Source organism: Trachurus japonicus, chromosome 6 (genome assembly GCF_045865225.1).
Source record: "Trachurus japonicus isolate A0001 chromosome 6, Traja_1.0".
Lineage (NCBI taxonomy): Eukaryota > Metazoa > Chordata > Actinopteri > Carangiformes > Carangidae > Trachurus > Trachurus japonicus.
In genome coordinates, this window is record NC_140912.1 from 5,327 (window position 1) to 16,539 (window position 11,213).

Sequence of the window (11,213 nt, forward strand, 5' to 3'; positions counted from 1 at the left end):
TTATTGTGTTTATGGTGTGATGTGTTTTTGTATTTATCGACTGCAATGGACAGTTCATCTGTGAAAGTAGACTCCAGGAAGAATAGCGATGGCCTTTGCCAAAGCTAATGGAGATCTAAATAAATGAAATGAAATGAAATGACAACATATTGTCACGTGTATTGTTTTGCCTCGTGCTGATGGACCACTTGTTTACATAGAGGCTTGTTTATGCTGTTACGTGCAGCGGCTGTCGTCCATCTGCCGTCTGCCCAATTTCACGTGAATGCAGCATGAAAAATACGATTGATGGGAGTAATTCCTACACAATGTACCTTTAAAAGAAATGAGTCTCATGAAATCCTACATTTCTGTCCGACCCGCAGGGAACGAGGACTGAACACTTTCCAGTTTCGTCCCCACTGTGGTGAGGCTGGCTCCATCACCCACCTGGTCACTGCCTTCCTCACAGCCGACAACATCTCCCACGGACTCAACCTCAAAAAGGTGCAGTTCACCTCATTACCAGGGTTTGATTATACACACTTAAATAGGTAGGTATTCATAAGATTGACATAACACTGTCATAACCATGACATAACAGCTGTCATAAACATCAATGAATACTTATGACAGCTGTCGTTAAGTGTCATTATGTCACTTTTAATGCAAAATTGACATTGTTTGAGATGTTTTTTTTCTGACAACTTGACATAAAGACAATTTAAACTGTCATAGCAGACCTAATTGCCAAACTTTAAAAATGATGTCAAGTTGTCATAACAAGGACATCTCAAACAATGTCAACTTTGCATCAAAAGTGACATAACTTACCGAATGACACTTAACGACAGCTGTCATAAGTATTCACTGGTGTTTATGACAGCTGTTATGTCATGGTTATGACAGTTTTATGTCAATCTTATGAATACCTATTCAAGTAAAGTGTTACCGATTATACACAGGTCAACAGAAGCTGATAGCTTGAATAGCTTTGTTTTTACAATGCGCTCAAGCTGAGAAGCCAGCAGTGCTCTGTCATGTCACAACTAATGCAGTTTCTGGTTGAAGATACATATGACAAAAGGCACAAACAACTCTAAAGCCGACCTCCACACAGAACGAGAATTTCAGGTTCAAGCCTTCATCCTCACTCAGGCACTTCAGCCAAGACAAACTTAGGACGTAGGACTCTGCTCTATGAGTTCCTGCAGCTGTGCCTTATTTCCATGATCTGATGTATCTACTGCACTGTTCTGCTGAATGTGTTCTGTTGCCTAAGGTAGGTAATATATACAGTATACTATACAGCAATACTCATATTTCTGCCGTGTTATCCCCTCCACCTCCCCAGAGTCCAGTGCTACAGTACCTGTACTACCTGGCCCAGGTCCCGATCGCCATGTCCCCACTGAGCAACAACAGCCTGTTCCTGCAGTACTCCAAGAACCCGCTACGAGAGTTCCTACAGAAAGGCCTGTGTGTGTCGCTGTCGACTGACGACCCCATGCAGTTCCACTACACCAAGGTAACAGAAACTCACTCGTGGTGAAATAACTTTAGCTAAAAAACGTCTTTTCTCTCAGTGAAACTCATTTGATACCAGATTCCAAAATCACAGCCCATAATGTGTTGGTTCCATCTCATCATGAATGTTTCTCTGAACCCTTTCCAGGAGGCTCTGATGGAGGAGTACGCCATCGCAGGTCAGCTGTGGAAGCTGAGCACCTGTGATCTGTGTGAGATAGCCAGGAACAGTGTGCTGCAGAGTGGACTGTCCCACCAGGTACAGTGGAATACTTTGCTCCATCAGTTACATAACTGTAGATTTCAGGGGAGTGACGATAAACAATTCTGCCCACACATTTTACTCTTACACCTCTCTCCATGCCCTGTAGAGTTTGGTGAGACTAGCTTTTTAAAACTTGCACTAGAAAAATCCAATGTTTCAACTGAACTTGTTGGTTAAGCTACAGACTACTTACTGTATATGCTGTAAATCCATCACCTTAAAGGGACATTGTGTAACTTCTCCTGTTATCTATTCACGAAAATCGATTATTTGGTTCAAAAGTCTGTTTTTCATTAATCAGTAATCCCCCCCATCAACAAACTGAAGTGTTCCTTTCAGCTCTGAATGAGCCGTTCATATCATTCATATCTCCATGGAGACGGTAAGCTCGGTGCTGGCTGCCATGTGGTGTCGCCATGTTTTTACGTTCAGTGGCAGCGTGACGGTAGGAAACCACGGAAACTCAGCGGAGACACTGGAGCTGTCGGCTCAGGTGGAGGTGCCGTCTGTGAAAAGTCACCGTGGTAACGCAGTGAGGAGGAATGGAGCGTTACACTGACGCTGCATTCACCTGCAGTCAGGCAGACGGCCGTCGGTAACAAACCAGATGTCATTTTAGTCACAGAAGTGGAGAGAAAGCCAGTAAAACGTGGGTCAGGTAAACAATACGACATCGCCATGACAACATATTGTCACGTGTATTGTTTTGCCTCGTGCTGACGGACCACTTGTTTACATAGAGGCTTGTTTATGCCGTTACATGCAGCGGCTGTCGTCCGTCTGCCGTCTGCCCAATTTCACATGAATGCAGCATGAAAAATACGATTGAGTTGCTTGCGATATACAACCGCAACGCTAGATGGGAGGAATTCCTACACAATGTTAGCCTGGCTCTCGCCAGACCCTTGTAGTTCCGCAAAGCTACGCCAGAGGCGCTACGCTCAGCTTCGCACAAGGGTCTGGACTCGAGGCCAATGCAAACTTCTTCCCCGGAGCAAAAAATAATGAACCAATCAGGATCGCCGGGCGGGACTTTCTGAGGTGTGACGTAGCGCTGAAGCGACTGTTTGAGTCAAACAACAATGGCGGCTCGCAGTGAGTGGCTGAAGTAGCACGTCATTCAAGATAACGGACAAGTGGTTTATCCAATCACATACAAGATTTTTTTACAAGGCCCCGCCTCCTGAAATGAATCGCCTATGGAGCAGTCCCAGACCCTTGTGCGGAGCTCAGCGTAGCTTTGCGGAACTACAAGGGTCTGGCGAGAGTCAGGCTAACACAATGTACCTTTAATGAGTAAATTGCTGGTCAGATGACAGAGAGGGCATTACACTGTGCCCATGGGTATTATAATGTAATATAGTGTTGCTGCATAATAGCTTGTACTGTCCTTATATAGAGAAAAAAATATTGAGTCATTCTGTAAGATGACCAAATATTTGGATAGCTTGTCCACTGAGAGAAAGGTAAACAATTCTACTACATTGTTGTGTACAAAGAAGGCTCCTGCTGCACTCTGTAATCCACATTTTATTACTTGATTACACAGGAGAAGAAACACTTCATTGGATCCAACTACCTACAGGATGGACCAGACGGCAAACGACATTCGGCGAACAAACGTGGCACAAATCCGCATGGCCTACCGCCACGAGACTCTGTGCAATGAGCTCAGTTTTCTAGTGGACGCAGTGAAGACGGAGGTTGGCCCTACCTCACCTGAGTGACCGTCTACACCAGCACAAACTGCATGGAAATGTCCTCAGGGATGAATGGGGCATTGGTTATAAAGTTTATACATTTTCCCCCCACATCTTTTTTGTTTTTTTTTATTGAAAATGAGAGAAACAGTTAGAGAGAAATCTGGAGAGAGAGCAGGGGGACATGCAGCAAAGGGCCGATCACAAGTCAGACTCGAACCTGGGCCGCTGCGGTCGGAACTGAGACCACGTGGTCCATTCTTCCTACATTTACTGATAAATCTTCCTGACCCAGATTTGAAAAAAAAGTTCTTACTGTTTTATTTTGACCTTGACGCAGACATTTGGAGTGATCGGCTTAATGTAGCATGAAAAAAGAAACTTGATCTTAAGACACTGTGTGCCTTGTTTATTGAAAAAAGGTTTATTTTCTTGTGAATGTTGCCTATTTTGGGATTTTTACACATTTTGAAGCAGGATATCTAGGAATATGTTTCCCAAAATGATCATTAAGAAAAGATTTTGACATTCTGTATGTGAGTAGGAGGTCGGGCCACTATTCAGAGATAGTTGCAAGTGTAACCTGATGTCAAATCAGTATCACAAACCCCCATCAAAGACTTATTATTACTTACTATTTTCTTTTTGTCATTTCATAGTTTTTGATATGTAAAATAAAGATTGCAAAACAGTCCACAATGTTGTTATGTAACTCATTTGTTAATGACGATGAGGTTATATTTTGAACAAACTGGATTATTTGGGCCTGTCAGCCCTGGGTTAAGAGCATATTATTTGGGTCTACATAATTTGTTGAAACAAAATCATACTCTTAAAGACCTTAAACATTATAGTTTATATTTCTCATGGTAACTTTCTGTTAAGTTGTGGTCTATCAAACTGTATGATCTATAAGAAAATGCCATCATTTTTCACTGAGTCAACATTACAATTTTTTCGGGCGATTTGTCTGAGAGTCAAAAACACGAAGATGCTTCCTTACACATATATTACTAGCACATATTTACAGTGGACAATATAGTTTAATCAATTAATTTAAAAGAATAATCAGTAATTAAATTCTATATCAATTTTGTGTCAACCAACTAATCGAATATTTATTTTCCAGACTGAGTGGTAGTGGTGCTACGGCTAGCCTTGAAGTAAGAGGGTTCTGGCCCAGGCCTGGCAGAGTTTGCATGTTCTCCTCATGTCTGTTTCGCAATGCAAGGCAAGGCAATTTTATTTGTATTGCCCATTTTTGCAAACAGTTTGCCTCAAAGGGCTTTACATGGCATCATAACAACATCCTCTGTCCTTAGACCCTCACATCCACTGAGGAAAAACTCCTAGAAACCCTTTTAACAGGGAAAAATTGGAGAAACCTCAGGGTGAGAGACAGAGGAGGGATCCCTCACCCAGGACAGGCAGACGTGTAATAGATGTTGTATACAGACAATATAATAACACAGAATGTGGGAGACATGGAAATGTTAACAAGAGCTGATGAAGGCAGCTTCTGGTGGGAGGAAAGGCAGGGAGAGCAGACCAGCTTAATGGGAGTACCTGATGACAGACTGGTTCATGGGAGGGGAGGGCAGGAGCGTTGGGAAGGGGGGAAGGGGGTGATGCAGGCGGCGGTTGGTGCAGAGAGATGAAGCTCCGGTGGATCTGTGGAAACAGAGAGAGTGGGAGACACCAAGGCCAAACTACTAAGTGCAACAGATAATGATAATGACAGTTCAAAATGTGCTGTCCTGTCCTCTTGCAAGTGCTTTCCAATGCAGATTTTCTGCAAATGGCAAATAAACGACTCTCTCTGACTCTCTCTGAGGAGAGGAGAGGAGAGGAGAGGGCTCCATGTAACCAGATGTGTCTCCCTACGTTCCTCCCACGGTCTAAAAACATGCACAATAGGTTAGCTTTGGACTAGACTGTAAACTTAAATTGCATGTCATGTGTCAATATGTGTGGTTCACCTCTATATGGCTGGCTCCAAGCCCCCCATCAGGAAAAACCAGATCATGGTGAACTTTTCACACTGAGAAAGATGTTGGTCAGCACCAGAGCGATAGATATAAAATATTATATATAATATTTTATATCTATCGCTCTGGTCAGCACTAACAAGCAGGAGAAACTACAAATACCAGGGAAGCCTATCTGCAAGTTTTGAAAAGAGCATCTATTCCATGTAAGGATTTATTATTTATTGTCTTATTGTTCTGTAAAAATGACAGAGCACTTGGCTGAAATAATATATTAAAGGAAAAAATAATAAAAACAATAATGAAAAAACCCTACATAGAACATAGCATCAATGGTACATGACAGCGATAGGTTTTTATTGCATATGAAGAGATAAAAGTTTTAGATGGTCAATTATACAACGTGTCATTACTGTATATAAAGACAGTCCACCAGAACAAAGTTTAAAGTGCAAAAAGTGAGGGTCTTTTTTTATTAATAATACAGTATAATTGACTAATATATCAGTTGTAATGCACCTCAATTCAGTTTTGCAAATACTGCTAGAACTCATGGATAGGATAATCCTACCACCTTAAGGTCGGAACATGACATTACACAGCCATTTGCACATACAGTTTGTGTACGCAGGATCAGACGTTTTATGAAAGTGGCCTGAAATCACATTCAACATTTCACTTATCAAATGTTTTAATAACATCTCAATTGACCATGGAGTCATGTGGTGATCAAACAATGTCTAAACTGCTGCTGGATTACAGTGACAGATCATATTTTCCATCGGAGAGATAAAATCTTCAGTATTTGTGTACAAACATCAAGTAAGCTATGGTGATGTTTTTAAAGTGCAATTTGTCAGCATGGTCAAGCCAAAATGACTTTTGGTGTGATAAAATGTAACTTTTATGGTCTATGGACAACAAAAATTAAAAAGGTAGGCTAGTATAGTACAGACTTACCATACGTCTTTGTGTTACTGTCTGATACTGGGAGAAACATTTTAAAATATCTAAATATGGTCAAACGCAATGTCACACGAAAAGCTAAACAAGCAATTTCACAACTTTAAGTAAAGATTTAGATTTTTAGTAAAATAGAAATTTATCACTCAGGAAATTAATTCATACATATTCACATTTCATGGATCCGGTTCAAATAGATCACAAAAACAGCCACTTAAGCTTCAAGTGCTGTCTGTGACTTATTTGATTGGAAACCAGGACAGAAAAGAATATTTAAAATAAAAAATGATTTCGTGGCTCTAAATTCTCCATAATTGTCGTCCTAGAGGAAGTCAGTGGAAACTCAAAAGCTGCCTATCTCTATAAATCAGTTATCTTGAATTAACAGCATGACAAATATAAGAGTAGCTACTTTAGGCATGTGAACTACAGTATTTCTATGGTAATCAGATAAAAATAATCCTAATACAATCATGAAAAAAAATACAATTAAAAGATGACAAAAGTCAAATATTAGTGATTTCCCATAGTAAAAAGGACACTAGAGCAAACCAAGAAAATGAAATCATGTACAACAAATCCAACCTGTTTCACCCAGACTGTCTTGGTGCAGCAGATCAGAGCATTCATCTTTAACAGGTTCACATAAAGCTCATAAAACAGATCATATAAGAAATCAAGATGCACCAACAACAGAACAACTTTGTTGTTCTTTGTTGACATGTGGAAACTAAATTTGCCTTCAATTGGACCAGATGCTCTGGGATAAAGACGGTGTGTTTTACATCTTAGATTTGCACTTGAAGCAAAAGTTACAGGCTACAGTTTGGAAGATGTGCTTATTTTGCTTTCTGCTCGATTCTGATGACAGAATCAACACCACTTTCACCGGCCTGCAGCTGTAAAGCTTAGCATTAAGGCTGAAAACAGAGGGAAGCTGCCGTCCAAGGCTACTGAAATTCACCTCCAATAACTTGTAATGCTCACTATTCAACACAACCATACTGTACACGTCTAAAAATGTCAGGTTGTTGTTTAGCGGGGCGGTTGTACAGTATGCCAGACTGTCTGTGTCAGATTATCTGCTACAGACAGACAGCAGAGTGGCATCAATCTTTCCATTTAACTCTTTGCCATCAAGTCAATGTTTTCAGAAATTCTGAATTATTCCTTTAAATAAAAATATGAATATGTAGGAGTCATATGCATCAGCCCTCTCTGAATATGAGCTGACTTCTGTTTGCCACATCCGTTTCATCTTCTGTCACATTTACATTGGCATGGAAAGAAACTTTAACTTGGATCAAGCTCTATATCAGAAAGTTCCTAGTTTTCCTTCTTCCTTGTGTAGGATATGTCAACCCAGCAAGAGCTGTACTTTTGGTTATTCTGCGTGTTAAATTAATAGAGTATATTATTACAGCATACCAGAAATACTGAATTTTCACTTCTGACAACATATAATCACACAGTTCCCATTAAGCACCACGTCTACAATACATGGGTGACAGAGATTTTTCAGGATTTGAAGGAAAGGGTTTTGTGTCAACACTTGATTTTACGGAGGTCATGGTTTCCAACTGATTTCCTGGAGACCTTCACTTCTCATAATTTCATTAAAAAATGATGGGATGGGGTTGTAGCTGTAGCTGTCAATTACTTGGATATTTCTGAGAAAGCTTTCAAGGAAAGGCCTGCACCCCTTGGTAGTAACTAGGAGAGAGATTGATTTATTGTTAATAAGTTATTCAGCACCTGCTCTTTGCATTACTAAATAATCTTGTAGTCTTGAAAATTAATAGCGGGGGTTAGTGAATATATATTTAAAGGGATACTTCACCCAAAATCGATAATTCACCAATTTTCTACTCACCGTCATGCCAAGGAAGGGTTTGAAGAACTTTCAGAGTCATCAATTAGACAATCAGTCATTAGACAATTGGTGAATTACCGATTTTGGGTGAAGTATCCCTTTAAACAAATTTTAATATCCATCTGAGTTTCCTAGTAAGATGTAAAGTAAAATAAGAAGTAAAAAGTCACTCTTTCACTATGGCACATTTTTAACTACTTAAAAATTCTTGTTAGTCTTGGATATTGGTGGACATTGACGTTAGCATGTTTCACTTAACCTATTATACAATTTCACATTTGTTTTGATATGTTGATAGCTATAGTAATGATTATTATTTTTCAGTTCTCCTTTATATACACCGTAGTACCAAGTTGTGGAGACCTTTCTTGGAAATAGCCTGGTGAATTATGAGGAATGTATCCAGGAAATCAGCTTCATCAACATGCTGATTCTTCTGTGTTGTTTGCTTTTTAGAAGGAAAAAAAATCTCCTTGTCAGTGACAGTAGCATTTTGTGTTGCAAAGTCTACTTTGTATGAGTCAGTTTCAGATTTAAGTTAAGGCCTGTGTGGGTGGCCTGCCTCGTCAGCCAAGTTTAGGATGTAGCCGGCTATGTCGTCCTCTGTGGGGAAATCAGACATGACCCATGAGTCATTGGCAGCGGTCACCTGCAGGCGGCATATTGGACAGTTTCTGCTCTGCCCACTCCTGTAGAAACAGAGGCAAATGTGTAATAACTGTAAGAAAACTTTTCTATGAGAAAACTACAATGATTTACAAGATAGAATAGCATGAGAAGTTTGCATTTTCTCAAACAATTAACCTATTACCATTTATCGATGCATTTCTGACAGAAGCTGTGTGCACAAGGCAGGATGAGGTCGGCCTTCCCATCCATGCAGATACAGCACTCCTCTTCATCAGTCAGCTGCTTCACTCTGCACACAAATGCAAACAGAAGGGGCTCAACTCTAATTATTAATAATTTATTAATTTGTACTTGGCACCTCCTCAACTGGCCCAAAGCCTCCCATGGATCACATCATTTTCCTGGGATAACCAGGTATTCTATTGAAAAACGTTAACTTGTCAGTGTAGAAGCTTGTAGGGCAACTCAGTCCTTCTTTTCCTGTTGTTCAGCTCTGTCATTGTTCTTGTTCATGATGAACAAGCTAAAATTAAAAACGTCTTTAAATCTGTCACCATGAACAGCCCATTTTACTTGACATATGGTCTTCCATAAGAATACAAGTCCAGCTTTACCTGACTTAGCTTTAACTGTGCGTTCACATCAAAAGCTTCCAAAGCATCAAAAACGCTAATTTAATTTAAGTAAATTTAAGTTAATTCATTTTCAATGAGAGCCTGGCAACCTGAGTGACCAAAGCGTCAACTGCTGTCAGCCGCGCCTCCAAAGTGTCACCAGATGAGAAGTTGAGCCTTGGTTAACTTTATGGTAATAAGCTCTGACGCGGTTCGGCGCGGTTCGACGCGGTCGGCCTGTCAGAATAGTACGAAGGAGTATTAGGGCCAGCCAAAAAAAAAAAAATCCAGCGCAAGGGAAAAAAGTAAGCAAAAAAAAAAAATCCGGCACAAGAAAAAAAAAAGTCGGGCAAAAAAAAAAAAAAAAAATCCAGCACAAGAAAAAAAAAAAGGCAGGCAAAAAAAAAAAAAGAAACTGCAGAGGCTTGATCACGTAGCCTACCACAACAAAGTGACAAGCGACTGTCGGCTCCATGACAGCAGCAGAGTGACAGACAGGCTGCCAAACTCTGCAGCGCCGTAAAAGTGAACAATAAAGCCGATTAACTTTGACTCAATGCCGGAGTATGACAATGAAAACACGAATCACTTCCGTGTCCAACCCCTGCTGCTGACGTACAGCAATCAGCAATGCATGTTCTTCATTGCTGTCCCCCATATCTATGGCTGCCCCCCCCCCCCCAAAAAAACAAACAGACACACACAATCATTTATAAGTTACATAGAGACGTTATATGAGCTAACGTTGACTAAACGTGACTAAACGTGACTAAACGTGACTGGAGACACCTCCGTGACTAGACCACCGCGATCCAGGTCTCTGCCTCCTCCTGTAGTATTTACAAATACAAATACTATACACTATATACTATTTTTCTTGTGCTGGACTTTTTTTTTTTTCTTGTGCCGGATTTTTTTTTTTGCTTGCTTTTTTCCCTTGCGCCGGATTATTTATTTATTTTTTGCTGTTTTTTTTTTTTTTGGCTGGCCCTAATACTCCTTCGTAGAATAGAGACGTCCTTCGGCTCCCTTTTTTTTGTATTTCGGCTCCCCAATTAGAGATGGGATTTATGGCTCTTTGAGGGGAGCCGGATCTTGGTGAGCCGTTCCTTTCAAAGAGCCGTTCAAAAAACTGGCTCATTTGACTGATTTTTTAAATATTTATTAAGTTTTAAGAAGCCAGCCTCGTGGTAACTCATTTTATCTTGGAAATAATGGAGTGGGATTTGGAACAAAATAATACAAAATTAGATATCCCACTAATATCTGAGTTTGCACGCCACTTACGTAGCCAATGGAGCAGCTTCAATTGACTGTTATGAACACACAGAGATGATAAAAAAAAAAGAACGGTTCCCAGCTGTGACTCGGTTCCCATCGTTCATGTTAACGAGCCGTTCAATAGAATCGGTTCGTTCGTGAACGTCACAACACTATCCCCAATGACCAGCGTGATCGAACTTTGACGTCAGTCATGTGACGAGCGACCAAAGCGGCTAAGAATATTTGCCGCTTTGGAAGCTGTCTTCTCTGAAGCGCACCCTGGAGCGTTTTTGACACTTTGGAAGCTTTTGGTGTGAACGCACAGTAAGTTATGGCTCATGAGATTTTTCTTTACATGAGACCTACAGTAAATTGAATCCCAACACCAGGGTGGTTAAAGGGATAGTTCAC

At 40.5% G+C, this 11,213-nt stretch overlaps 1 protein-coding gene across 1 annotated transcript; it reads left to right on the top strand.

Moving 5' to 3' along the window:
- Positions 1 to 288: 288 nt before the first annotated feature.
- On the top strand, positions 289 to 3,646 carry LOC146985262 (AMP deaminase 3-like). Its single transcript, XM_085780422.1, has 4 exons — positions 289 to 486; positions 1,334 to 1,507; positions 1,655 to 1,765; positions 3,321 to 3,646. Exons 1-4 carry the CDS (start codon positions 289 to 291, stop codon positions 3,438 to 3,440), a joined length of 603 nt encoding a protein of 200 aa, XP_085636548.1. The 3' UTR covers positions 3,441 to 3,646.
- The last annotated feature ends 7,567 nt before the right edge of the window (positions 3,647 to 11,213 follow it).

Excerpts from the sequence above, each read along its gene's own strand:
- LOC146985262 (XM_085780422.1), top strand. The coding sequence starts at position 289 with ATGGGAGTAATTCCTACACAATGTACCTTTAAAAGAAATGAGTCTCAT. Across the intron at positions 487-1,333 it reads ACGGACTCAACCTCAAAAAG|AGTCCAGTGCTACAGTACCT; the intron begins GTGCAGTTCACC and ends CCACCTCCCCAG. Across the intron at positions 1,766-3,320 it reads AGAGTGGACTGTCCCACCAG|GAGAAGAAACACTTCATTGG; the intron begins GTACAGTGGAAT and ends TTGATTACACAG.